The sequence below is a fragment of the Culex pipiens genome, chromosome 2 (assembly GCF_016801865.2).
Source record: "Culex pipiens pallens isolate TS chromosome 2, TS_CPP_V2, whole genome shotgun sequence".
NCBI classification, from domain to species: Eukaryota; Metazoa; Arthropoda; class Insecta; order Diptera; family Culicidae; genus Culex; species Culex pipiens.
The window spans coordinates 114,454,194-114,482,037 of NC_068938.1; the positions used below are offsets into that span (position 1 = coordinate 114,454,194).

General features: G+C 40.1%; 5 protein-coding genes across 13 annotated transcripts; 2 read left to right on the plus strand and 3 right to left on the minus strand.

Moving 5' to 3' along the window:
- Positions 1-162: 162 nt before the first annotated feature.
- LOC120414703 (uncharacterized) lies at positions 163-11,245 on the plus strand. 8 transcript variants are annotated; one of them, XR_005605120.2, is made up of 6 exons: positions 619-1,091; positions 5,197-5,625; positions 5,688-6,206; positions 7,533-7,692; positions 10,747-10,998; positions 11,107-11,244. XR_005605120.2 is itself a non-coding variant. In XM_039576003.2 (5 exons), the coding sequence occupies exons 2-5, from the start codon at positions 909-911 to the stop codon at positions 6,560-6,562; spliced, it is 1,374 nt and encodes a 457-aa protein (XP_039431937.1). In that variant the 5' UTR covers positions 163-634; positions 725-908; the 3' UTR covers positions 6,563-7,772. The 8 variants fall into 8 exon arrangements, 6 of the variants coding, with proteins under 6 accessions (XP_039431937.1, XP_039431940.1, XP_039431943.1 ...); XM_039576003.2 differs by lacking the exons at positions 10,747-10,998; positions 11,107-11,244 and having other exon boundaries at positions 163-634; positions 725-1,091; positions 6,320-7,772; XM_039576006.2 differs by lacking the exons at positions 10,747-10,998; positions 11,107-11,244 and adding an exon at positions 163-612 and having other exon boundaries at positions 725-1,091; positions 6,320-7,772.
- Positions 11,190-23,250, minus strand: LOC120414705 (uncharacterized). Of its 2 annotated transcripts, XM_039576012.2 has the most exons (3): positions 23,163-23,250; positions 17,282-17,327; positions 11,190-11,802 (listed from the first exon to the last, which is right to left on the minus strand). In XM_039576012.2, the coding sequence occupies exon 3, from the start codon at positions 11,744-11,746 to the stop codon at positions 11,390-11,392; it is 357 nt and encodes a 118-aa protein (XP_039431946.1). In that variant the 5' UTR covers positions 11,747-11,802; positions 17,282-17,327; positions 23,163-23,250; the 3' UTR covers positions 11,190-11,389. The 2 variants fall into 2 exon arrangements, with proteins under 2 accessions (XP_039431946.1, XP_039431945.1); XM_039576011.2 differs by lacking the exon at positions 23,163-23,250 and having other exon boundaries at positions 11,190-11,851; positions 17,282-17,323.
- LOC120414702 (PAT complex subunit CCDC47) lies at positions 17,720-19,824 on the plus strand. The gene is made up of 3 exons (XM_039576001.2): positions 17,720-17,906; positions 18,024-19,263; positions 19,340-19,824. Exons 2-3 carry the CDS (start codon positions 18,043-18,045, stop codon positions 19,574-19,576), a joined length of 1,458 nt encoding a protein of 485 aa, XP_039431935.1. The 5' UTR covers positions 17,720-17,906; positions 18,024-18,042; the 3' UTR covers positions 19,577-19,824.
- LOC120414704 (PI-PLC X domain-containing protein 2) lies at positions 21,538-27,844 on the minus strand. The gene is made up of 3 exons (XM_039576010.2): positions 27,641-27,844; positions 25,003-25,392; positions 21,538-23,538 (listed from the first exon to the last, which is right to left on the minus strand). Exons 2-3 carry the CDS (start codon positions 25,254-25,256, stop codon positions 22,800-22,802), a joined length of 993 nt encoding a protein of 330 aa, XP_039431944.1. The 5' UTR covers positions 25,257-25,392; positions 27,641-27,844; the 3' UTR covers positions 21,538-22,799.
- LOC120414701 (early endosome antigen 1) lies at positions 25,441-27,467 on the minus strand. The gene has a single exon (XM_039576000.2). The coding sequence runs from the start codon at positions 27,385-27,387 to the stop codon at positions 25,504-25,506; it is 1,884 nt and encodes a 627-aa protein (XP_039431934.1). The 5' UTR covers positions 27,388-27,467; the 3' UTR covers positions 25,441-25,503.

A 27,844-nucleotide genomic window follows, 5' to 3' on the forward strand; every position in this document is an offset into this window, starting at 1 on the left:
GCAACGGAGTTGCAAAATAGTAGTTTATGCAACAAATGTGTAGTCAATGAAAAGATAAAATATTTCTATGCTGAAAGCGCTATAGAGTTCTACACAGACTACTACGAAACATATTAATGATTAAATTTCAATTCTCCTCTCAAACTCGTCAGAACTTAAATTTAATTTAGAAATTATGACCCGTACTGTAAAGGTACGAGAATTTTGGACAACATATTGGCATGTTTTCTTCCAGCACGTACCAACCAACGCCAAAACATCCACATAATTCATTCACCACACACTTGCAGCAAACGACGACGACGGATTCACCTGGTTTTGTATAGTATGATATCATCATCGGCTCAACGGCTCCGGCTGTCCATGTGTCTGTTTCAAGCCCCGAGAGTTGCACAGGTTGTTGTATATCTATGTTATTCCCCCTTCGGGCTCTCCAGTCGCCGCGTTGAAATCCCCCGCCGCCGCAAGTCCCAGAGCCAATTGTGGTTGTGTTTGTAGTTTGATTCATAAAATTGTTCATTCCGTTCTCTGTCGATGTCGATGTCTGTCTGTATACACACGGGAGTCTGCTCTCAACGCGATGAGTTTTTATGCTAGGGCCTTATTCCGCTAGTAAGTGTCAGATATCAAACAGGTATGCGGACCGAGCTCTCCTCCACGTATACACAAATTAAATCCAATTAGTATTCAAAACTAATTTTCTACTCTCGCTCGTCGTGTGCAGGTGAACCTCGAGAGTTATGCGAAAAGAAGTGGTGTAGTGCCTTAAGCCATCGTCGGATCGGGTGTGGACCTTGCATCCTGTGTCCAATTACCTGTCCAATTTCTGTGCGTCAACGTAAGAGCGAAAGAAAAGCCAGCTATCGCGGGAGATCAGTGTGTGCATTCAGTTGTAACGAAGTTGTGTGATGAGTTCGGGCACGGATGAAATTGACCGCAGTGTCGCGGTGTCTAATGGTGACCAGCAGCAAAACAATGCAACGACGGCCACCATCCAGGAGACCTCGCTGTCCCAAAGTGGGTCGACGACAGATAGCGATGGCCCGAAAACGACCAATTGGGTGAAGTTCGATGATGACGACGGCAAGAAGGTAATTGTTTGTTCGACCTGGATGGGCAAATAGACACAAATCTACGTTGCATTCTGGGTCCGCCCAATCTAGTTCATCAACATATCGATAGACGTGCGACGATGGACGGTTCAGGGACGCCGTGCCCGTACGTGCTAATAGCTGCTAAATCTCGATGCGATTGGAATTCCAACTCGAACTCGCCATTGTTGCGCTCTTCCAGCGGATATCACTTCGATACCTGGTGCGGCCTGCCATTTGCATACTCTACTCTCTGCCTGATGGTGTATCTTCTTGGGCGCGCGCGTGTGTGTAACGTGTCTGTGCGCACCCCCGCCCCGTCTAATCTGTTGTTGGAACAGTCACGTGTTACAGTTTTTCCGCCTCATTTACTTTCGCAAATGAATCAGGTGGACAGCGATCTGCTCGGCTCATTGGGCTTCACACAGCTGCAAAGGAAATGACACGGGTTGACACTTGTGCATGATGTAATCCACGTATCAATCTAGATTATTGCCCTACTATTGGAACATTATCACGTCATAGAACTAATGTTACCGGACTAATTGAGTTGTAACGCAATCGAAATATTGCCCAAAACTCATTTACAGCTAATAATTAATGCATTAAAGGGTGTTTGGGGAAAACTCATAACGAGCCTCAACATGGCTGAATCATCGTGAGTTTAACAAACTATAAACAAGATTGTCCCAGTGGGAAACAAACAGAATGACGATATGCAAGGTTAAAGTGCGCTCTCAAAATGGAAACTTTGGCTCAAGTATTAGTCATTCTCTTATAAAATCAGTTTAAAGTTTATGTTAACTGGGTTTTACCAACACCAGACAGAACTTTTATGTAATTTCATTGTAGTCATATAAACCGTCAAATATTCGTAATATATTGTACTTGCAGTTTTTGTACACGGAACATTTATGCGAACATGGACAGTTAAGTCGTCATTACTTTTCGTAGATTATATTCATTTCCTTTATAGAGCAGCGAATGACCAAGAAGGTTAAAGCTGCCAGAAATAAATGAATTAACAACAACATATATTCATTTTCAAACCACGACGGGTCACATGAATACTAAAGCGTCACTTTCATCAAAAAGTATATAAATAACACTTTTTGCAATCCCGTCGTGAAAATAGGGGGAATCTGTCGGATTTTTTATAATCATCTTATTCCAGGTCTTGACTGAGATTTTGATAGAACAAGTATTTAAAAAATCCTGTTTTTTATGTAAAAAATGGATTTTAATTTTTTTGATTTTCCGTACATTCTACTCAACTAGTGGGGCAAGAGATACAATGCATGAAACAACATGTTAATTTGCAAACAATTGAACTGTTATCACTTAGATACATCAGATTAGGATGTATTTGAATCGTTTCTTTCATTTTTAGATTAAAAAATAACATTTTACTAAAAATTTGATCGTTTTTACGAAATAAAATATTACTTAGATGATAAATAGTAAATTTTCATGATATCACTATATTTTGTATGGATTTTGTTTTAACTATTGTTTATCAGTTTTTAAGTACTTTTATGTATTTATTTCACAATAAAATATGTTGCTGCAGAAATTCGTATTTTTTTTAGCATGAGCATGAGAGACCAACCATGGTTGTCCTTCTCCGTTGCTGAACAGGACCGCAGTACCCTATCAACCCAACTGATCATACGCTTCAACGATCTAGTGACGTTTCTCTTATCAACAGCATTTTTTAATGCGTTGAAAAAATGAAACATCAAGATCATCAAAACTAGAGCTGGAAAGAATAGGTAACAGTCGTTGGCCACCAACGGCGCCCGCCATGTCAGTTTGTAGATCTCGGGGGAATGGGACGGGAATGTTAGTTAGCACAGGTTGCTACCAAAGGTGGATTCTATACGATATCCACACCCCCACGTGTGCCGGAAAAACTACTGCTACTTGGGATTTTGTTAGTAGGTAAGGGTAATGGTCAGGATTCATCATAGAAGATGATCAATCAATATGTTTTGTTTATAAGGTGATGTATTATTCTCAAGGCAAACAATCGGATGCTGCTGATGAGACAATTCCCGTTTATTTGCTGTTAAGGTTGATAAAAAGTTAATATATTAGACAGCCGGCTGTGAAAAGATATAACCAAAATAATATGATATTATTGGGACATATTTTGAAGTTCGATTTGTATATTTGAATATTTTGTGCTATAAAGAAAATCGCGTAAAATATATACTTGTCGCCGTGCCTTCCGAGCGACGATTTTTGCCAGTTTCGTCATTCTCCGGTTTTTGCGCGCGGCGCGTCAAAAAACACGGATTTTATTTTCAAAAAATCATAACTCGAACTCCTCCCATTTTTTAGTATGTTATGTAAAAATGTCCGGGGAATCCGATAAAAATATTTCCAGACATAGGCTCTTTGGTCCAGACACCGTCAAAACGGCATTTTAAAGTTTCATACGCACATATGTTACACAGAAAAAAATATGTAAATTTACACAGCACGTAGGGGAACTATGCCTTTTCTCAGCCTATTTCTATTATCGGCCTATCAGCACTTTGATCATGAATTACAGCTTTCATAAAGTGTTTTTGACTGTTCCAAAGTAATAAATAGCTCAAATAAAAGTGAGCAAGCAACTCTCCATTGTTGATACATCTGAAAATGTTGATTTTATAGCGGATGATGGCAAAAGTGATGAGAATTGGTCGAACAGCTTAGAGTGATTAAAATGGGTATATCTCCCCTAATTGCTGTTTATAATGTAAACTCACTCAATGTAATGTTGAAATATGATGTAATGAGCAAAAAGTCATGGAAATTACTCCGATGTAAATCTAAATCTAATGTAAATCATGAATCTAATGGAAACGTTGAGCATGGAAACTCAAATCTAATGAATTTCTACCCGTGTTCGGCTTCCTGTAAATTCCTATTTAATGTAAATCATATATCCAATGTATTTCTGCCAACGTTGACTTCAAAACTACCCGAACTAAAAATAGTTATATTTGGTTCTCTTTCTATCGCTCTCATACTTCGCTGGCCCACTGCCTGAGCCTCGACCTGAATAAGTTGATGCTTTAGCCGCTCGTTTATAAAATGCGAAGATGGCTCAGTCGGCAGCGGGTAGCAGCAGTAACACCGAACATCCTACCCGTCGTCCGTTCGATTCCAGTCCAGCGTTATTCCGCTTGGCTGTCGACGAGAAAGTGGTCCCCTGTGAAACAACTTTTTAAAATCCGAATTTCTTTTTGCTGCCCGCTTCAATCATTTTAAAATAGAACATAGGCCACACCCTTTTCCTACTGCAATTCAAGTCGAGCTTCTCATTCCCATTGGCCTATCAGAATTAGTTGATTTGAACTAATGTAAATTCCAAAAGTAATGTAAATTCCAAAACTAATGTAAATTTTCAAAACTAATGTAAATTTCCAATGAATCTAATGTAAATTTTCAATAAACCTAATGTAAATATACATCATTCATCATGATACCTTTTGGTACATGATAAATAATGTAAATTTACAGGAATATTTTTTTCTGTGTAGGCTAGATTTTTCAAACTTTTTACTATTTTTTTTTTTTTGAAAGGCCAACTTATCACCTTTTATTTGCGTATAAGACAGTTGAAATCGGTTGAAATGGCGAGGAGTTATGATTTTTCGAAAAAAGTGGTTTTTGCGAAAATCGACGAAAATTGCCATTTTTTAGACCACCCTAACACGCCGTAGGTCACCCTAATGGCCAAACAATTAAAATACGGGTCTAATTATTTCGGCCAGGGAACCCCCAGAAAAATTTTGAGCCCGATCCGAGGACATTTGTTTTTTTTCCATGCTGTATTCGTGGGGAATTGCTGTATAATAAGTGTATATACTAAATTTCGACAGTTTTGTTCGAACGCGAATCAGTTCAACACGAAGCGTCGGATCTAGGTGCTTTTTGTTGCGTTGGGTTCGTATAAGTCCAAGGAAGGTTCTTACGCCAAAAAGTTACAACTTTGGCCACTCTGAACTGAATGATTTAGTCAATCATTCAGTTTTGTTTGTAATTTTTATGAATTGAACGAACTTAAAACTTTTCTGTATTTATGGAATAACAAATATATTTTATCTCCCAGGCACAAGGCGACAAAGCGGCATCCGCCCCGCCCAACGACATCACGCCCGCTGCCGTCCTCCCAACCGAGTCTGTCCACGTGACGATAGACGCGCGCCTACCGACAAGTCCCAAACAAGTCGCTCCGGTGATCTCCTCGCAGCCTGCGCCGGCCACTGCCTCCCAGGGCCAGAGCCTCCCACCACCGCTAACCAACAAGACGTCCCAACCGGCCGTGATCGACATTCCGAAGCAAACGACGGTCAACGTGGTCCAGCCGATCCAGTCGATGCGCACGATCGAACTCTCGACAGGGCGGGTTCGCGAGGGATTCGCCAACGGCGATGTGATCGTGACGCTGCTGCCAACAAACACTCGCTGGCCCTGGGTGACGCCGGCGGTGTTCCGTCCGGAGCTGGTTCCCGAGGAGTTGATGGCGCAAGGGTTGACGGTACGGGATGGGTTTTTTTTTGGATTGTTTTGGTGGAATGCTTATAAGTGGTGTCGTTTCAGCTCACGGTTGAGGAATACGTCCACGCCATGGAGACTCTGGTGAATGATTACCGGTTCACGATGTACAACATTTGCTACAAGCGAGTTTTGGTGGTTTGGATCTTGTTTGCATTTGTCGTCCTGTTGGGGTTGTTGTTCTCGGGTCTGTACGGAATAACGCTGTTTTCACTGGGCGTCGGATGGCTCTTCTTGAACGCGGCGGCCATTTTCCTGTGCATGTGGGTTAAGTTGCGTCTGGCCCGAGGGCTGGAGCGTTGCATGGCCCGGGTCAACAAACAGTTGATTCGTCACAAGATTCTGCTGGCGTTGGATGACCGAGGACACATCTCCTGCCACAAGGTCAACCTTTGCTTCATGTACTTTGAGCCGTCGCAATGCATCAGCTATCTGAACGAGTTTATCGAACGAAGCGAACAGAACGGAAATACGATCGAACCTGGCTGGGAGAGTCGTCTGGACGTGGCTACGAACGATATCGTGATTCAGGGAGCAAACACTACTCGACTGTCGAGGAAGCAGGTAAATACAAGTTTTCTTTTGTTCTTTTCTGTGTTTTTGTTTTGTTTGGATTGTTTTCCGCGTGGGTGCGTGACTTGACCTGTAAATATACAATGTATCGGAAACATCTGTAGGGCAGAGCGGAGGAAATTTTCCTGCGATATCTGCAGCGCTGGGGCAAAGACTACCTGCGGCGCCGGCTGGACTGGACCATCGAGGAGAACGGCATCGTGTCCGCGCCGAGGCACATTCCCACTGCGTACTGTCCCTGCCAGTACGCGGAGGAGGTTCTGCTGCACAAGAAACCAAAGGATGACCCGCGCGTTTGCTGCGCGTCGCTCCGCCAGCGAGCGCAACGATTAGGGTTCCAGTTCTAGGGCCTAAATCCTCACACACAAAAAGAGGAAGAGAAAGGGAGCAACAGGGTTGAGAACATGTGAAGCATACTCGACGTACTTAAACTGCGACATTCCCACTAACCCTAGTACAAACGTGTTTTAACATATTTTGTTTATAACAAATGAGTTAAGCTTTTAAAGACAAACCCGTATCACATAGTCACAGATAACAGACGACCAGGCTAGAAATAGTTTGAAAAACGCCTATTAATACGTCGTCGTGATCGTGATCCATCTCGTTGCACGTCGATGTTGAACCTTCCACTAAATTTGATTATAATTATATTCAACAATAACGTTTAAACCCCCGTGCAATGTACATACCTCTTCGTAAAAAAAAAGTTTCGATATTGACACACCCTACAAGTGCGCCAACTTGCCCAAGGAAAATTTAGTCAAGGGCGTTTTGTCACACGTGCATGCCAGACTACATGCCTGGGGACTCCGGCAACCAAATTCAACCAACAGAACAGTGAGCCAAACAACCCGTGTATGTTATTACGTGCTGTAGTTTCTGTTCATTCAAGGTGGAACTTAACAATGCGTTTTTCCGAAACGTAAAAATGGCAGGTGCGACATGATAGCAAGATCCGTCAACATGGTGGTCGTAGGCCGGCTACGAAATTATGCTTAAAATATAAATAGAAAAGTTCATCGCGGTGTTTCCATTTTTTTTAAAGTCGAAAATTCAAACGCTAGTTGAAGTTGAGTTAGTGCCTAGAGCTGCGATGTCTGTTATCTGTGACACAATTTCGGTGAAGGATTTTATTGTAAACACACAAACATACACACACATTCAAGTTAACTGTTAACTGAAATAATAAAAAAGCAACTTGTAACCTAACAAATACATCGCCAAATTGTACTTAAAAACCGCCCCATGTTAATCGCAGCAAAAAAAAAACCACCCGCCATACAACAAACCAGCCTTTCACGTGATTTGTTACAGGAACGAGGACTGCTCCTGTTGTTGCGCTACGCGTCCCGCTGGGGCAATGAGTCGATGCGAGGGCTGATCGATGTGACATCCGTTGAGCCGGCCCGCCACTGTCGACAGTTTCAGTGCCCTTGCCAGTACATCGAGTACCACCTCAAGTGTAAACCGCAAGGCAAGTGCAAAATGTTTAGTTTCTTTTACTGGGTGAAGGCTTCACAGTGGTATGGCTAGATTTCGTTTTTGTGTCTAGTTGTTTCTCCAAAAGCACTAAACTGTTGTATGTTTGGGCGGTTCAAGTAGAGAGCCTAGAGCTTATAAGAGAACGGACATCTCAAACCAAAAGTACCAATCGAAGCACGAGAACTGTCAAACGGAGGTACCAATCGAGCATAAGACAAAGGATTTTGCTCGATTGGTACCTCCGTTTGACAGTTCTCGTGCTTCGATTGGTACTTTTGGTTTGAGATGTCCGTTCTCTAAAAAGCTCTAGGCTCTCTAGGTTCAAGGGGTACCCTATTTGTGATTAACTGCACACTGCGGTAGAAAGATTCAAGTGCCTTAATACTGTTAAAAACGACGTAATCTTCTACTAAAAATTACATCACGCGTTAGAGTTAGAGCAAAACGTACTTAAATCGATATAAAATGTTGTAAACTAGATTTTTAAAACATCAGACAGTACGTTTCACTGTAGTTTACAAGTACTTAAAAGTTTATTGAAAAAAAATACTAGGATTACGAAGTGATAATTACGATTCTTGAAAAGACAGTGTTAGTATTTGTAAAGGAATCTCCAGAATTCCGTCCAAACGTCATTATAACTACTACTTGAAACTTGCTCATCACATGTAACAAAACACACTTTACCATTTGTATAGCTGGGAACAACCATTATCAGAATCTCGACTCTACTGTTTACGGAGAGTTCTTTACTATTTTAGAATAAAATGTATATTTTCATAGAAAATTTATACCTAATAGGCTCGGCAAAAGTACCGCCCCAGATGTACGTAATAAAAAAAAGAATCTGTTCTGAAAAACCAAACCCACCACGTGTAAATTAATTCCGAAATCGCACTCATCCCCCTTTCGTCTTTTACCAAGCTGTTTTGCACCACTCACAAGCGCCATCTATCTTTCTCTCTTTCGTTTGTTGTTTGAATACTGGGCTAACAAAAAATACTAGAAAAACTCTTTAAATGTTGATAATTTTCATGATCTTTTCTAACAACAATACATTAATCAACTTTATTATCAACAATTGAAACTATTTGTAACAATTGAAACTCACAAAAGGTTGTAACTTTTACTAATTTGGTATTAAACAAAAGCTTTTGGTTTTGTAAATAAATTACTGCTATTTACTGAAAGATTTAAAAATCAAAAACAAACAAAAAAATACGCAATCTTTTGTTGGTTGATACCTGAATTAATCTTTTTATAATATTTAATCAAAAAACGAAATTGATTCTTCGAGCAGATTATTCCTAATAACTATTAGTTAAAATGTTCTAGCTGGCAAAAGTTTAATGTTACAGGTTGAGTTTCTTGAAAATTATCAAATAACAAAACACGTGTTTTATACATTTTTAGCGATGTATCTTAGAAGCAATCTTTTTGGAGGTTCAGCGCACGGCATGCATGACTGTTAATCCATCAGAGTCCAGAAGCGGGAAGCATTTTAGTTGACACTTGTCCCTTCCAATTTTGTTTTTGTTGAATCAGCTTGAAATTTTGTTAAGGTGGCTAAATTTTCTGTAGCAGTCATAATAATTTGTTTTTTTTTTTATTCAGGAAAAACATTAATAAATTGCAAAATTTTCATTTATAAGATTATTCCGCCAAATTAGATTGTATGTAGTTTTGTAATCAAATACTAGATAAATACATAATATATTTATGTAATTGTACAAAAAGTTCCTTTGTTCACACCAGATTCACCCTAGATTCATCATATTCACATCACACACTCGATTAAAGAGATAATCACACCATACAATAAGGCAAAATAAAAACAAACGCACACTCAATTAAATGTAAGTGTATTTAAATTCAACAGTTCAAACAAATAGAATGCGTTTTAACGTAAACTTAGTATGAATATCAGAGCAACTTTATTAATCCAGATCATCTAGACTCACATTAATCATTCCCAACCCTCATTTTAAGACAAATATGCATTCGCTGCCCCTGTTCGCATAAATGTCCCATATAAGTTGGGAACCATCGACAAACCACGTGGACACTTTTTTAGAAATTGAAATGAAAAAATAATCACTATATGTAAAATGCTTCTACAAACAACACAAAGAAAACCATTTTTTCATTGAAATATTCTGAATCCAGATTTGAAAGTTTTTCTAAAACAAGCATGGCCGCCAAATGGCCGATCGGGAATGATGCCTTCCAGAGCCTTAAGTTGATCAAAATGCATATGGGACAATCATGCGGACAGGTTTCATATTTGAATCTGTCAAAATGTGTATCCACCAATCTAACTTTACCGATCTGTTTTGGACTTACCGGTAGGTACAAAATTTCACTACTTTTTATTTCAATGGACATCTCTGAAGTTTTTTTTAAAAGGTCCAATAAACCAAATTTCCAGTTTTTGCATTTTGGGTGTTTTTGAAACCGCCTTGAGTCAAGGGGTATTAAAAAAACACCCAAAAAGCAAAAACTGAAAATTTGGTTTATTGAACCTTTTTTAAAAAAACTCCAGATCTGACGTTGCCGAAATTAACCAAAGGGTTCCGAATCAGCAAAGATGGAGTTATTAGTTTTGTTCATCAGAGAGATCGCATCGTTCCGCTCTCTTTGGCAAAGTTACTCCTTGGAACACAGACAATAAGCTGATGCGGCTTTATAAAATCCAAAAATTGTAAGATATATTAAAGTGGCACTTGGTCCCATCTAGGTTTTAAAAGTTTAGGTGTGCGTGTTTTTGGAAAGTTCCAAATTTCATATGTTGATGTGCTAGTGGAATTGAATGATTGACTTAGAACTTTATACCTACTCTATTGTACATCACTGTAGACACTGAATTGAGTGTACGTAAGTATTTTATTGTACTTAATAGTATTAATAGGTATTTTTTAAACGTTTGTGGTAACTTTAGGTACTTTGTGCGGGACCGACACGATAACAACGATCTTCGACATTGTGTAACATATTTTTTAAATGTATTTCTGTACACGTTTTCTCTGTTGGCATACTTTTTTTATAGGCTACCCGTGCAGTTGTTGTGCAACCTTAACTGATCCACATTTTCAATACGCATACTGACACGCTTATTGGAGCGGCGCGCATCAATCAATCTTCTCTCAGTGTATGATAACATCCACGACATTGTGAATTTGTTTTTAAAATGCAAGTAGTTAGGTTCGATTATTGTTGCATCGTACACATGAATTCGTATCAAAGATATTAAATAACTGTACCTACTAATCTCAAAGGTGAACGGAACGAGCATTTGTTGGTAGGTTTATACACTTTCTTATGATGTGATTGACTGCACCGCTTTGAATGAATCTTCCTTTTTTAAGCGTAGAATAGGACCAATTTCATCACCATTTGAATTTTGCAGGCTACCCGTGTAAATGGCTTGCCCCAATCTCGGGGCAAGTTTACCCCTTAAACTAGCAATAAAACACTAAAGACCACAAGACGTAATGTTCAGGAACAATAAATACATATATATTTACAAAGAGTGTTACAATGTTACCATTTTACCATAAACAATAACATCGTGAGCGTAGATAATAAAATTAAATAAGAAAAATAAACAATGTTCATAAACGCATGGTTGTTTCAATTGTCTACACGGAAAACAGTCCGAACGCGGAGACACCCTGCTCCTCCTCCTCCTCTCAACTCTTGATTGTCAGCTTGATTTTCTCCAAATCCTCATCGATCTGGCGCTGGATGTTGTCCCGGGCAGTTCGCAGTTCGCTCTGGGTGGCCAACAGTTTCTTCTTTAGATTCTCAATGTCGACCTTCATGGTGTGGAACTGCTCGTGGTCCTCCAGGTAGGTCTCGAAAACCTTCCACCAATCTTCGATGTCGGGTTCGTCGGTTCCGCTGCTGCTGCTGCTGCTGTTGGTATCGAGCGAACGAATCTTCTCCAGCGGTTTCCGTTCCACGCAGAACGTCTCCAAGTCCTCCATGATCTGCTCCACCGACGGAGGCATCGGCTGAGGCGAAAGTTTGCTGGCTTTTTTGAACATTTTTCTTCGCGGGTTGAGTTGTGATTGGCAAGAATTTAGGAAATTTTCCACTGATACTTGATGGCAAAAGGGGGAACAACAACACGTACGATCAAATTTTGATTGCTTCACAAAGATATGAAAGTAATGTTTGGGAGAATGTACAAGCTGTCAATGTCTGAGGAAAAGCTTTGGAATCTTTTACTACAATCGAACCACGATGGTTTGACAATGAGTTCAACCGAGACTGATGCTTGTACCGAAATCGAATAAACGAAACCATTCGCTCGATGGGCATCAAATGGCCGCATTGGTTCACGCAGAAAAATAAGGCATATTTGAATCAACAAAACGTTTTGTTGATTTGAAAATCATAATTTTTGTTGAATCAACGCTAAACGTCAAAGCAGCTTTTTCTAAACAACAAAAGACTTTTGTGGAATCGAGAAAATCAAGGTTTGTTTCAACGCAAAATCGGCGTTGATTATATTCAACAAAAATTTTGTTGATTCAAACCTGGTACAGGCTGATTCTACAAAACTTTTTTCTGCGTGTTAAAGCTGCCAAAAATGAAGAATCAACAACAACAGCATTCGCTCTACAATCCACAGGTCTTGGCGGTCTCTATTGATATATTTCTGCTCGCACCTCGGCATCCGAAAACTTGGATGGGAACAACACCCAAACCTCTTTTACGCCTAAGCTCCCATTCACTAACGTCCAATGACTCTACCGAGACAGGGTTTTTACCCAGGGAGATGACTCCACAGCCCTGCCGCATGTTGACAGCTCCCGTACAAACTGTGCGTACTCGTTTTTTTGTGAGCCCAGTTGGCCTAAAATGGCGGCCTTCAATAATAATTAGCCAAACATTTGAAAATGGCGAATAGTTTGAATTAATATAGTTTTTTGCCTTGTTTCGGTTTAAAACGACAAATAAAGCATTCTGGAATCATTTTCTTGAAAAACGTTTAGTTTAGTAGGTTTAAGTTAGTTTTAGGTTAGGATAAGTTTTCTTTAATTTTTTTCCTCGTTTTACTTTATATTTCAAAAATGTCAAATTATATACCGCAATAAATGCTACCGCGGCCGACTGAAACCAAACCAGTCCAACTGGGGTGAAAAGCAACCACACTTACCACTACACTACCCACCCTGACTAGCACTCGTATAGAAATATCTAAGGCCGGTACAAATTTTAACCTAAAAACCCTTCGTGTACGAACACGCAATACATGCGCACATAACGTCATGATTCGAAATCCGGACACTTAGTACCATATTATTTTTGTTATAGCTGACAAAAAATCATGTAATATGTTGGAAATGTAGAAATATCATCAGGATTTAGTATAAACAGTCAGTTTCAAGAGAGTGCATGCAAAATATGTCTTTTCTAACAATTTTTCATCAGAATTTGAAAATTAAAATGACTTGTTGTGCTTCGAATCCCGGACACTGTTAAAAGCTGATTCGAAATCCGGACACTTTTGCTTCGAATTCCGGACACTCGGTTTTGCTTATGAATCGCACAAATTTGGACTAAAATGTTAGTGAATTGCATTCTTTAGGTCTCAAATAAGCTGTTAACATCAAAACAATCGATAGTTTATCCAGGGTTGTTACGAAAAAGTCGAAGAAAAATCCGCGCCAGATCCGCGCCGACCCCAAAACCCAATCCGCGCGAAATCCGCGCCATATAAAAAAATCGCGACAAACATAGAAGAGAGTAACATAATGAATAAAATTTTAAACGAAAAAAGAATAATACAGAAAGCATTACTGATCCGTTGATCAGTTGTGGATTCATATCCCACCTGCACCAAGTGGAATCTTTTCTGCCATTTCTGAAACAATATTAGCAATTTTTTGTAACACTTTAAATATCGTTGCTTTAAAAACAAATTTAGGAAAAAAATTAAATACAAAAATTAAAAAAAATTAAAACCCTAAAATAAATTACCAAATAATAAAATATAGGGACTTGATAATTTTCACCAAATTTTCTTCTTAAACTTTCTCTAAACTAAAATATGACTCCGAAAATGATTCGAACTAAGAAAATGGCAAAAAAACAATTATTTAATAATTTAATAATTTAATAATCAAATAATAAAATAACTTAATAATTTAATAACTAAATAACTAAATAATTAAATAATTTAATAATTTAATAATTTAATAATTTAATAATTTAATAATTTAATAATTTAATAATTTAATAATTTAATAATTTAATAATTTAATAATTTAATAATTTAATAATTTAATAATTTAATAATTTAATAATTTAATAATTTAATAATTTAATAATTTAATAATTTAATAATTTAATAATTTAATAATTTAATAATTTAATAATTTAATAATTTAATAATTTAATAATTTAATAATTTAATAATTTAATAATTTAATAATTTAATAATTTAATAATTTAATAATTTAATAATTTAATAATTTAATAATTTAATAATTAATAATTTAATAATTTAATAATTTAATAATTTAATAATTTAATAATTTAATAATTTAATAATTTAATAATTTAATAATTTAACAATTTCATAATTTCATAATTTAATAATTTAATAATTTAATAATTTAATAATTTAATAATTTAATAATTTAATAATTTAATAATTTAATAATTTAATAATTTAATAATTTAATAATTTAATAATTTAATAATTTAATAATTTAATAATTTAATAATTTAATAATTTAATAATTTAATAATTTAATAATTTATTTATTAATTTTATAATTTAATTATTTAATTATTTAATTATTTAATAATTTAATAATTTAATAATTTATAATTTAATAATTTAATTATTTAATAATTTAATAATTTATAATATAATAATTTAAAAATTTAATAATTTAATAATTTAATAATTTAATAATTTAATATTTTAAAAGTTTAATAATTAAATAAGTTAATTATTTATTAATTTAATAATTTAATAATTTAATAATTAAATAATTTAATAATTTAATAATTTAATAATTTAATAATTTAATAATTTAATAATTTAATAATTTAATAATTTAATAATTTAATAATTTAATAATTTAATAATTTAATAATTTAATAATTTAATAATTTAATAATTTAATAATTTAATAATTTAATAATTTAATAATTTAATAATTTAATAATTTAATAATTTAATAATTTAATAATTTAATAATTTAATAATTTAATAATTTAATAATTTAATAATTTAATAATTTTATAATTTAATAATTTAATAATTTAATAATTTAATAATTTAATAATTTAATAATTTAATAATTTAATAATTTAATAATTTAATAATTTAATAATTTAATAATTTAATAATTTAATAATTTAATAATTTAATAATTTAATAATTTAATAATTTAATAATTTAATAATTTAATAATTTAATAATTTAATAATTTAATAATTTTTTTAATTTAATAACTAAATAATTTAATTATTTAATAAATAAATAATTAAATAATTTTATAAATTAATAACTTAAGAACTTTCTTAAAAAATTAAAAAATTAAGAACTTAAAAAATCCATGTTAATTTTTTTTTTGTAATTTTTCAATGTGAGAATTCATATTTCTTTTTGCGTTTTTGAGTCTGCAAGATTTGGCAATTTAAATTTATGAATTCTATTTTTTTGTTTAATTGAATATGTAAATTCTGAAATTTTCAATGTTAGACGGAGATTTTAGCAGATTGCTAAGTGGATTTCGTCATGTTTTGATAATTGGGAGTAGAACCAAAAAAACGACCCCGGGTCTTTTGTGGTCTCTATTGCAAGTTTCTGCTCGAATCTAGGATTCCGAAGGCTTGAATGGGGAGAGCACCCAAACCTCTTTCTACTCCAAGGAACCTTCCACCCCAGTGTTTGAACTGACGACCTTTGGATTGCGAGTCCAACCGCCGCCAGTGATTCCACCGGAGTAGGCTTGGTTTGGTGTGTTGTTTGTACTTATGGCATGGAGACAACTCCTACACCTGGAATGACTTAACGGCCTAACAACCAAGGCCGGAACCGACATTTTACTTCCTCATCCGATGGAAGGTTGCAGCAGATGGGAATCAAACCCAGAATCATCCGCTTACAAAGCGGACAGCGTAACCATTCGGCCACGCACTGCCACCCGGGGGGAGTAGAACCAATTCTACCCAAATCAGAGTGGCAACAGAATCTTTCAATTTTTAATACCACAAATTTCAAAATTTAAATTTAAGATTGAAAAAACTTAAAAAATCTAAAAAGATCTAAAGCTTTTTGAAATTCTGTAATTTTTCGAATTTTGTAATTTTGAAATTGTAATTAATATGCTCACTCAATATTTATTGTATGCTATATTAAAAAATTCCTTGGAAACTTTGGAACCCTGTACCGATCAAAAAAAAATCTAAGGGTTAAATCCCATCGGAACATACCCTAAGAATCATTTAAGTACATCCTTATGTCTAAATCTTTGGAAAAAGTTTAAAATATGAGTCAGAAGATAAAATTTAAATGTATCATGTGAATAATTGTAGAAAAATATTTAAACCAGGTAAGCAAATGTTAACAAAAATTATGAGTTGTAATGTTATGTAAAATTTATATAAGAAATCTCAATACATTTTGAAAAATTAACGCTCCTTGAAGATTATTTTGAAGATTCGTATTAAGAAAAAAACAATGAATAATTTTCAGAAGAAAATTTTCTTCATTAACAACTTCATAGAAATTGATGTTTTTGCACTCAAAGAAAAAGATTGAATTTATTTAATTGCTTATAATATTTTCCTTTGTAACTTGAAGAAATTCTATCGTTCTCAATTATTTTATTTATGAAAATTGCTATCCGCGCGAAATCCGCGCCTGAACAAAATTAGCCAGCAAATCCGCGCCAGATCCGCGCGATACGCGCCATCCGCGCCATCCGCGCGATCCGCGCCGTCCGTAACAACCCTGTTTATCTAAAAATTTGCTAGAATTTAAGGAAATCAAAAACATAAATTTCTGCTTTGCCTTTCCGGTGCTTTGGACGCGTATGAAATATTTCTGTTGAAATGTTTCGCAATTTAGGTAAACTTATAATTTTATTTTATTTAATTGTTTTTTCATTAACTACAGCGTCCAAACGAACTTTAAATGACAGTTGATGTTAGAATTCGTCAAATAACACCGTTTTGACATTCATAATGCGAACTTATATCCAAATAATTGATAAAACAAGTTGAAGTGTCCGGGTTTCGAAGCGTCCGGGAATTCGAATCATGACGTTAGATAACTCTATTCCCGTTAATTAACATATCGATGCCCCTGTGCTCTCTTGTACTAAGCTTGCTGGTTTTACTATCTAGTTAGCATAAGACAGCTCAGATGCATCGATATGTAATGCGCCGTTGCATTAGAATGCATTGAAACATCGCAAACGTTAAAGCCAGGCCAGGCCTACTGCGTAAAATTTACCGCAGTATAAACATTTCAGACTAGGGACCCGTTATCGGACCATGCGTGTTTCGATCAGGAATATCACATTCAAGCATGCAAAAGAATTATCACTTACCTAAAACGTATCAGCATGGCTGAATGAATAGCTGAGTTGAATTCACCTGAAAAAAAAAAAGAAGAATATTTACATTAATTTTATTGCAAACAACGAAATATTATCGCGGGCGACAATAATTAGATTTCACGCGCGTTGATATGGCCGCAGAAGAATGGTCGCATGACAGACCCAGAACAATTTTTTGGATGGAGCTAGGGGGGTGCCACTTAGGTTCTAGGGATGGTGTCAAAGTTTGCCATGTTTTTGCTGACTTTTTGGAAAATATTCAAAACGAACCAAGTTGACAGCCTGATTTTTACACCGCGGTAGTTCGGCGGCTGTAACCTCCAGCCACTCCAGTACTCATCAAACATGTCATGACTTGCTTAGTTCTTCCCAGTTTTGCACAGCCAACTGGGTACTAAACTACGTCACGTGGTCTAAAGTGAAATGTCATCATCTGACTGTCATTTCCCAGTGAGACATCGTTAAGTGAGGGCGAATCGATAAGACTTTCTGTCCATTGAGCAGGCACCAGCCTCATATCCAATTGGTTAAATCTTTTAATGGAACTTTAAGTGTTTTAACGAGTCTTGAAACTTGTGAAAAAGCACTCCAAAGTGTAGTGCAACTGTTCCTCGAGGTGAGTAATGTTTCGTATGCCGGCTGTATATTCAAAATACTCGGCGAAATTTGTTCCAAATAAGGAGCTATCATTTCACTGCTTCAATTCAGATTTTTTTTTCTCTCTTCTCCCAAGGTTCCCCCAAATCGAGGACATGCGATTGCACGTAACGCTACTGGCGGTGGCGGTCTCGTGCCTTCTGGCGCAGACGACCTGGGCTGCCGCGGACAATTTCGAGGACAATGACTTTGCCGAGTTTGAAGACTTTGACGACGATGAGTTTGTCGTGGGAAATGCAGCTGGCGGGGCAGCTAATCAGCAGCAGCAGCAGCAACAGCAGCAAGAAGGGGCACCAGCGGTGAACACGCCGGAGGATGACGGGAATGATTTCGCGGAGATTGATGGAAATGACGAGGATGAAGCTGTGGTTGAGGATGAAGAGAACGAATTTGAGCACTTCCAGGACGAGGAAGAGTTTGAAGGATTCGCCGGTACAGCGGCCGAACAGGATGAGATCAAACTGAGCGACGCTAAGAAGACGGAACCGAAGCTTACGATGGCCAAAGTGCCGATGCACTTCCGAACCCACTGGGATTCGTACTGGATGGAGATGCTGATGTTGGCCGGACTGCTGGCGTACTTTGCCAACTACTTGTTCGGAAACAAGAAGAACTCTTCGTTGGCTAGTCTGTGGCTGTCGACCCACAAGAGCCTGCTGGAGGATAACTTTGTTCTGGTTGGAGACGACGGAAAGAAGGAAACCGAAGGATCGACCCTGAGCTTCATCAAGGAGAGCGAAAGTGTCTACACGCTGTGGTGCAGCGGTCGAACCTGCTGCGAGGGAATGCTGGTCGAACTGAAGATGATCAAGCGCCAGGATCTGGTGTCGCTGATTGCCGGAATCATGAAACCGGTCCAGGACCAGTTGCATATCAAGGTGGAAATGTCTCAGGATGCTATGGACAATTTTGTCTTTTGCGTGGCCACCAGGAAGCAGGCTGCCAAGATGTTCAAAGAAATGAACGATCTGAACAAGTTTTGCACTCTAGTCAACAAAGCCGATGAAAAGTACAACTGTCCCGGTTATTCCTTGTTATCGGAGATTGCGGAAGCATCTTCCAGTCTGTTAGATAGTAGATTAGTAGCAGCTTTAAATAAGTTTTCACACCTGATCGAGTACATCCACGTTTCGGACCAGTACAGTGGCCCCATCCAGCAGGAGGACCCGAACACACTGAAGCAGCCGGAAGTTAAGCGCATTTTACACTGTGGATTCAACATGCCAGCCAAGTTGGACATGGAAGAGATGAAGCCACTCTTAGTTCTCGTATTATATCTGATGGAACGCGTTAGGCGATTCCGTTTATCCAAAGAAGTAAGTCCATACTATTAGTATTACTAATACTCATACCAACACTTTACTAACGATATCTATATTCCATTCCTACCAGGGTAAAGCAAAGTCTGACAAAAACCGAGCCCGCGTCGAGGAGGAATTTATGAAGAATACTCATGCGGCCCGTGCCGAGGCTGCCGCACAACGTCGCGAGGAGAAGCGCAAGGCGGAAAAGGAGAAGGTCCTGGCCAACGAAGATCCGGAAAAGCAGCGCCGCTGGGAGGAGAAGGAACGCAAGCGGCTGGAGAAGAAGCGCCCCAAGATGAAGCAGCTGTCCATCAAGGCGCTGTAAAAGCTTCTCCTTCATCAAATTAATGGTCACTTGTGGAACGTTACAGTTTCACGGGGACAAACAAGCGTAATTTTACCAGCAGAATTAACACTCAATTCATTTGAAGCAGACGCGCATCATCCACCATCGAACAATCAATCCTGTCTCCCTAATCATTACGACGTGCTAAAAATTACGGTGTAGAGTTTTCGGGATGTGTTTGTTCCTTTTAGAGAGCAATCGTAGGAAATAAATCGATTAGACTCAAACATTCTTCTAGTTGTCGGAAAATATGAGAACCGCCCTACCGTCCTACTACAGAGAATTGCTTTTCTAGTACGGATTAGCCAAAACATCAAATGTTTTGAGCAATGTAGAACTTTTAACCACTCTAGTGGCTCCATGTTTAGTATTGATCTCTATGACACATAATCGAAATCGAGTTGGATGCAAACTGTCATCACTGTTTCGACGATTTTTTGCAATCTTTCTTCACCCGACTGAGGCGCGTTTGTTTGTGTATGTTTTGAGCTTTTTATCGCTTGCATTATGACTTTATCGGTTTAGCGACCAGCTGTTAGGTGGCAACCGCTAACAACTGCATAACAACGATCATAGGACACCGGCAAGGTGTCACCAGAAATAATTTTCATTCCATTCTCAAACCTCTTTCAATAAAGATTGTTTTATTAAAAGCTCCGCCTTTTAGGTTGTGAGCCCTGGTCACGTTTTGCACTGAAGAAGTTTTTCCCAAGAAATTCCGAAGATGGCTGAGGAGAAAATCTGGCTGCTAGACGGGACGAACTACGGAAATTGGAAATTCCGGATGGAGGTCCTGCTTGAGGACAAGCCCTGGTCACGTTTTGCACTGAAGAAGTTTTTCCCAAGAAATTCCGAAGATGGCTGAGGAGAAAATCTGGCTGCTAGACGGGACGAACTACGGAAATTGGAAATTCCGGATGGAGGTCCTGCGGACAAGGGCCTTCTGCACTGTGTTAAGGCGCCCTTGCACCTGGCGGGACTGGCGGAGTTGGAATCGGACTCGGCGAACGAGAAGCAAAGGAAGCGAGCGCTGCGGGTGGAACGGGTGGCCAAGGATCGAAGCTGCCGGAATCTACTGGTCAATTGGATCGAATCGGACGAGAAACCTGCTGTGGTTGAACCGGTTTATGAAGAGCCTGTGCCTGCTGTTCCAGATGGCGAGAGTGTCGTGGAGCTTTTCGCTGGTCCATCAGAGCTACAACACGTCGTTGCAGAGCTGACGGAAGACCAGGACGAGGCCGTGGAGGATTCGTCTGGACGACAGCCGGTCGTTACTGGGCTGACGGAAGACGAGGGCGAGGAGGAACATTCCGGCGCGAGGAGGAACATTCGAGGCGCAACGAACGGGAGCGCAGAACCCCGGGTAGGTTCCCTGACCATTGTACACAGTTTGGCAGAAGAACTGTTGGTGGACGTATTACAGATTCCACCAAGGATGTCTTGATTGTCTACGCACGGAACACTGAAGCAGTCGTGAAGAACCTGGCGTCGACGATTGAAGTTTTGAAGCGGAGTAATGACTTCAACCTTTCGAAGAATGGCATCAACAGTGAGTTGGAGTCAAGCGGGGCGAGGTCTACAACGTGGACCGGCAGCCTATCAAGAAGGCGATCCATGTGCCGACGAGTACGCGGACAGTTCAAAGCGCTCCGGACCAAGCTCGGACTCCGCGATTGAGCGGGGGTGTTAGGTGGCAACCGCGAGCAGCTTGGTGGCAACCGCTAACAACTGCATAACAACGATCATAGGACACCGGCAAGGTGTCACCAGAAATCATTTTCATTCCATTCTCAAACCTCTTTCAATAAAGATTGTTTTATTAAAAGCTCCGCCTTTTACCAGCAACTAAACTTGTGCCATTAGTGTCAGCGTCCACTTCTTCGAGGTCACTCCCCTTTTTCAAGGCTTTCGGTAGTTTTAGTCTGAAAAAAGAGAGGAAAAAAACGACACGCGTGATGATACGTGATGGGTAGTGTGCGGCATTGTTGCATGTTACTCAACTGTCAATTGTTTACAAATCACATTAATTCAACACCAAACTTGATCAAAAATGTATCATTTGTACGACAAGAGAACTTTTTTGAATTTTGTTTTGTCTTTTCTTAAATACTCTTACTATATATCTGTTCTATGGTCTAAACAATTTCTAAGGAGCAGTCTGATTGCATCTGATTGTGTGCTTTTCATTTCTGTACGTGATTTTTGTTTTGTTTATGTCTATAAAAAAGACTCCCATTTATATTTATATATATTATTTTGCCCTCAATGATCAACACTTTAAAATCTCAATATCACTTTAAAAACGGTACGACCAAACATGTGTTGTTATATATGTGAATGTGTGTATGTGTCTGCGTATGTGCCACCAGGGAACCAGTACGAATTTTAAATCTACTAAATTGCGCGTGCGAGCAAAACTTTAACTAACGTCGTGTGCAATATGTTGTCTGTGGGAACTAATTCGAATAAAGATATTTGCTAAAAGACTAGGCTGTGATGAGTTCGTAAAGAGAATGTCATATTGCAAGATTTGTCACCTACTTAAGAGTTCCAACTTTTGTCTAGATGGAATGAAGTTTGGAAGCGTCTTTTTTCTTCAACCTGTTGTGTAAATAGAACTAGAGATATATTAGATGTCGTTTGAGATCCCATCAAGAATGTCCAACCGGCAGCGGTAATTGCTCCCCCTCGATTGTTTCGGTGGATTTTTGATTCTAGCTTTACAGCAACAAAGGACAAGTGAGCTTTTGGCTGGCCGATGAACGCTTAAGTACTATTCAGATAAAGTTTAATGCTAGCGCACTATTTGTTTTTGTATACAGAGTTCTACCGTAGGTATGTGTAAAATATGTGTGTATAAATGTTGTACAAACGCCAATAACTATTCGATAGAGCGATGATTCTACCATCACAGAGACACTCACATCAATGGTAATGTATAAACCTCTTTCTCCCTCGCTTCTGTTAGTTCTAGTAGCTGCGGTTAAGTGGAAAGTGAAGACCCTAGCTAAGATTGTTTTCAGTTCAGTGTAACATTATTTTTTTCTTTGTAAGATTTGGTTCGAATATTACCCACATTCTCTACAGGAAACCGTAACAATACCATGGATCACCCTCAAATGACGTTGCATTCTCTCGATTGTCTCGCTTTAACTTTACTCCCACAAATGGCACGTCATCCAGCAACGATCCCGCCCCGTACTTAATCGACGCTCTTCCGGGAGGGCGAACTCTGGGCACTGGTTGAGCCTTGGTCGAGTATTTTCTTGTTCAACTCCACAACGACTCGGCAAAAATTGCTATCCTGAATGTCGACAAAGTCGGCTAAAAATACGTTCGACTTGGGTTTCTCGTCGGGACCAAACGGCCCCGGAACCTGCTGCCGGATCCAGTCCATCAACTTTCGGTCCACCTCTTTGGCACAGGTCGCCCTCAGCGAGGACATAAACCGTGGCACTATAAAGCGCACGCTCGGCGTCAGCACGCACTGCGAAACGTGGCCCGCCTCGGGACTACGCTGCGTTAGCGTTTCCTCCAGATATTGGCGCAACTTTTTCACACTTACCTCGTTTGGCCACGGCGTCGGCCAGTCCTGGCTCAGCCAGAACCGGTCGTTCACGCAGGCATCGCTCCGATACACGATCAGGATTTGTTTGCCGTTTCGGGTGGCCGATTCCAGCGTGCAGTCCTTAAGCTGGTTAATGTCCCGGGAGTAGATTTTCTTGTCGAAGATCCGGTTCAGCTCGGCCGACAGCACGCAGTGGTCCGTCGGATTGAACAGATAAAAGTGCTGACAGTCGAGCACCACAAACTCGCGCGGGTGCGTCCGCAGAAAGTCCTTCAGCTGGTCCAGCGGTTCGGCGATTTCCTCGCAAAACAGGCCGTGCACAAAGTAGAACTTGTTTTCCGGCCGCTTCATGCAGATCCTCAAATCGAAATATCTGAAAAAGAAATCGTGGTTGGTTTTTCTACGAAATTATTCATGCAATTGTTACCCCACGGAAAACGAGAATGTTAGCTGTCACCAGGCGGCAGGCCACAAAAACAGCTATAAGTCGCATGACAAACAACTTTTGCAAGAGAGAGAGACAGCAGATTCTGTTGCAAACAAGCCAACTTCTGTGGCACTCAGAGGTGTGAATGTGTTAGGAAATGTTCGACTAGAAAGGCTTATGTAAACATCAACTGACGTGAGCAGGATAGACTCTTTGTTTTCACTTCGCACTTGTTTCAAAATTCAGAGAATTTGCCAACAAATTGAGCACTTCCCTAACACCGACGGGAAGATCAAGTACCAAGAGTGCATAAATTTGTCAACTGGAAATGCGCTTCCATAACACGTTTCGGGTTTTGTCACGGCACAACTACATACTTTGACTTTTATTTAAGTTTACAGCGTTCTAAAGCATTACATTTTCCTGTTATCTGCGAAGTTGTGTGCTGAAGACGCTCTGATTTTTCATTTCGTGATCAGCAGATGGAAACGCGACATATGGCGACAAAGCGGCGTCTGTGCGAAAGCCGCTTCTATGTTTGATGTGGAGACGCGGGCCATGTCCAAGCAACGACGATTTTGATTCGATTCCGATAAGCAACGCAAAACAGTACCCAAATTTAGGAGAAGGGCCAAAAGCATGTGCGTGGATTCATTATGTTGATTATATGCTTTAAAAATCTGTGAATTATTCACCAGGAAGAGAAACAAAAGTTTGGCGTAAAATGTGTCCGAGGAAGAGGCAGCGTACGCCCGCCGTCTACAACATCTCCATATCCGACTTTGACTTTGACGACGCGGTTAGAAGCGGTTGCAATGTCGCCGTCGGAGAACTGGTTCTACGTCCTGGGTGGACTGGATCGGCTGCCTGATTGGACCGCCAAAAATCGATTCAAAATGTCAAACCTCTTACAACACAAGCAAGATTTTGGAATCCTCGCTGAATGGTATTCTACCACGAACACAGAAAACTGCTCTTGAAGAACGCTTTGAGCAATTTGCTTCCATTCCTAAAATTCTTTCCTTACAAGATGAATTGCTTGACAACTTAGCTGAGATAATTTTCCAAATAAACAATATAAACTCAGTATTAGGTACTTGAAGTTGAAGTCCGTGTTTGGGAAATACTTGAACACTAGTGGAATCAAATGGCATTGCGATGCATGTTTTGCTGGGGCCAAATTAAAAAATGCGGGACTTTGAACGCACTAAAATAAAGTTTGTTTTTACGGGGCTGGTTCCACATTTAAAATTCAAAGACGGAGTGTCAGCTCATGTTATGTTCAATCAAGCTCATATTTGGGATTTGGGCTCAGTACGCCCACCATAACAAGCCCCTGAATATCTGCCAAAAAGTCATTTTTGTTGAATCCTAGTGTATATGTGTTTGAAATCTGCGATAACAACTCACCTCACGCCACACTTGAGCTGGTCCACAATGTCGTACCGCTGCGTGACAGCCCATCGCTTCACCACGCACGGAATGTACTTGTTGAGCGTGCCCACGACCGGATCGGCATCCGGGGCGACCGGCGCCTTGCTTTTGATCCCGTACGACATGGTGTCGTGCGAGCCCGGAATCGCCAGGTTGATAATGGGCACCGCCTTCAGCTCCGCCGGCATCTTGCCCATCCAGTTCTCCAGATCGTCGCAAAAGTCAGTCATGGTTGGTTTCGGTTGTGTTGGTTTTGTGTTGTGGCAAATTTGCGTTGCGTTTGTGGTTTCGTGTTGTGGCCAATAAAGTTGTAAATTAGCTTTGGTCCCCGTAATTTATGGGTTCGTGTTGCCCGCCAGCGGGTTTCTGAAATAAACGTCGAATATTTCATCAATCTACAATGCAAACAGACAATAAAGAACGCGCTATCGGAATGATTTATTGTTGTTCAAAGAGAAGTAGCGATAAGAGTTCGGGTCAAGCACGCGAGCCGGAGCCGTATTTGTCGTCTTGCAGACACGTGAGTTGGTGGCGCAGCGATTGAATCTGCATCTGGGCATCGTTGAAGCTCGAAGACAGGACTCCGATTTGGCCTTGCATCTCGCGCAGGGCAGCTTCCCGGTTGCCGATGGTGACGGCGGCGTTGGCACGAGATTTGGCCAGTTCAAGCTCGAGAGCGTTCTTTTGTGCTTGAGCAGCGGCGCGATCCTCCTGGGCTCGGTCCTTGGTTCGGGCGATTATCTTGGCCGTTTCGGCGCGAACATCTTCCACTTCTTTCTGACTGGCCACCAGCTGTTCCTTGATCTGATCGTATTTCTTGCTTTCTTTCTTGATTTCCTCTCGCACCTGTTCCATCTCGACTTTCAGCAGATTGTGCTCCTTTTCCAGTGCCGCATTTTGCGATGCGTGGGCACTTTGCAAGCGAATTTCCAGAGCTTTGGTTTCTTTAACGGATTTCTTCAACTCTTCTAGCAGCTTTTCGTTTGACTTCTTTAGCTCCTTCACCTTCTTCTCCTCGGCCTCCAAAAGCCGCGGAAATGGCGCCAGCTGTCGCATTTTTTCCTGGAATTTGGCCTTTATTCGCGCCACCTCTTCGTTGATCTGCTCCTCGACACGTTGATTAGTAAGATCCCGTTTGGCCATCTCGATGTTTTGCTCCTCAACCTTCTGCTGGGCGGCCAGATACTTGTTCCGATACTCATCCAACTGCTCACCCTGCTCTCTGATAAGCAGCTTAAATTCTTGCTGCTCGTTGAGCAACTCCGAGCAGCGACTTTTGAGCGCTTCAAGCTCCACCTGTTCCGGCGTTTCCGTCTGGCAGTTGCAGCTTTTGGCGAGACGATCCGTGAGCCGTTTGCACTCGTCTGATTTCTTGGCCAGTTCCTTCAGCAGTGTCACGTACTGTTCGTCTCCGGTTTTGCTCGCCGTTGTCATCGAAGGACGACCGTTTTTGCCCGAGGTTGTCAACGATGGATGTCCGTTACTCTGCGTTGAAGACTCCATGGTCGACGACAATAACGTACTGCAGCCAATCGGTTCGCCGGTGACGTTGGTGCCGAGTTCCGACCGAATCGCACCCAACGCCGCACCCATCTTCACCAGATTTCGCTCCAGAGCGTCGGTATTTTCCTTGTAAAACTGCAACCGACTGACCATATCCGTTTCGCAGTATCTCGTCGCAGGTCGCGGCGTCTTGTCCAGGATGGCAGTGTTGTCCCGCTGCACCTTCATCACATCCGCCGTCAGCGCCTCAACTCGACTCTGCAGGATCGCAATCACCCGGTCCCGGTTCATCAGTTCCTTCTGCAATCGATCGCTTATGTCCTTAGTGGCCGCGGTCAAGTCCACTTGCGAGGTCAGCGACGAAAGCGTCGAGTCAAACGAAAAACGCGGCTCCATCCCGCTCTGATCTGTGCCCAACATCCACGGATTCCGACAGACATCATCGGCGGGACCGGTGCACAAACGAACCGGTTCCCACGGCTGACTCGCGTCCTTCTTCTGCTCCTCAATCAACGTCTTTAGCAGGTTCTTCAACAGGTCGTTCTCCTTGTCCAACCTACTCTTCAAAAACGCCAGCTCCTCCCGATCGGACACGGACTTTGGAGCCATCTCGCTCAGAACCCGGATCTGCTTTTTGGTGTCCTGGATGAACTTGTTCTGTTTGGCCACCTGCTGCCTCATCTTCAACAGCCGTCGATTTGTGGTCGCCTTGGCAGCCACCGTCGGAGCACCCCCTTCCGCAGGACCTTCACCACCCTCACCGGCAGCGGACTTTTCCGGCACCAACTTAATCAAACTGTCCATCAGGCCCAGGATGAGTCCCTCCACGGAAACTGTGCGAGAATTTGGGGAATCCATTTTCGGGTGAACAATTTTGCGGTTTCAAATTTCGAGTGACGTCCAACCTTGCAAAAAGTTCCAAACAATTTGCGGTTGAGTTGGTAACGGCCTACTACGAGAAATCGCGTGTTTTATCGCACAATGAAACGCGCCTTGCAAAACAACTCTTTCCATTAATTTTGCAATCCGCTTCATCAATGAGCAGGGCCGAGCCCCGCGCCTAAACTTCTGGAACAAAAATTTCGCAATAAAACCACCAAACTGTTCTTACCACTAGTCCTCGAACGTTGCTCGATGCACGGCACAGCCTGGATCAGAATTAAGCACTAAATCATTGCATTTTGAGACTAGAAAATGTACAAATTTAACAATTTTTCACACCAAGAAGCGAAAAATCACGGCCATCCGAGCAAAAATTTTGTGGTTTGAAAACTTTTGACGTGCGATTGACACAAGGGGGCGCACGACACGAAAG

Coding starts and splice junctions, on each gene's coding strand:
- LOC120414703 (XM_039576003.2), top strand. CDS start 909: ATGAGTTCGGGCACGGATGAAATTGACCGCAGTGTCGCGGTGTCTAAT. Junction 5,626..5,687: donor TGATGGCGCAAGGGTTGACG/GTACGGGATGGG, acceptor GTGTCGTTTCAG/CTCACGGTTGAGGAATACGT. Junction 6,207..6,319: donor CTCGACTGTCGAGGAAGCAG/GTAAATACAAGT, acceptor AAACATCTGTAG/GGCAGAGCGGAGGAAATTTT.
- LOC120414705 (XM_039576012.2), bottom strand. CDS start 11,746: ATGTTCAAAAAAGCCAGCAAACTTTCGCCTCAGCCGATGCCTCCGTCG.
- LOC120414702 (XM_039576001.2), top strand. CDS start 18,043: ATGCGATTGCACGTAACGCTACTGGCGGTGGCGGTCTCGTGCCTTCTG. Junction 19,264..19,339: donor GATTCCGTTTATCCAAAGAA/GTAAGTCCATAC, acceptor CATTCCTACCAG/GGTAAAGCAAAGTCTGACAA.
- LOC120414704 (XM_039576010.2), bottom strand. CDS start 25,256: ATGACTGACTTTTGCGACGATCTGGAGAACTGGATGGGCAAGATGCCG. Junction 23,539..25,002: donor CAGCTCAAGTGTGGCGTGAG/GTGAGTTGTTAT, acceptor TTTCTTTTTCAG/ATATTTCGATTTGAGGATCT.
- LOC120414701 (XM_039576000.2), bottom strand. CDS start 27,387: ATGGATTCCCCAAATTCTCGCACAGTTTCCGTGGAGGGACTCATCCTG.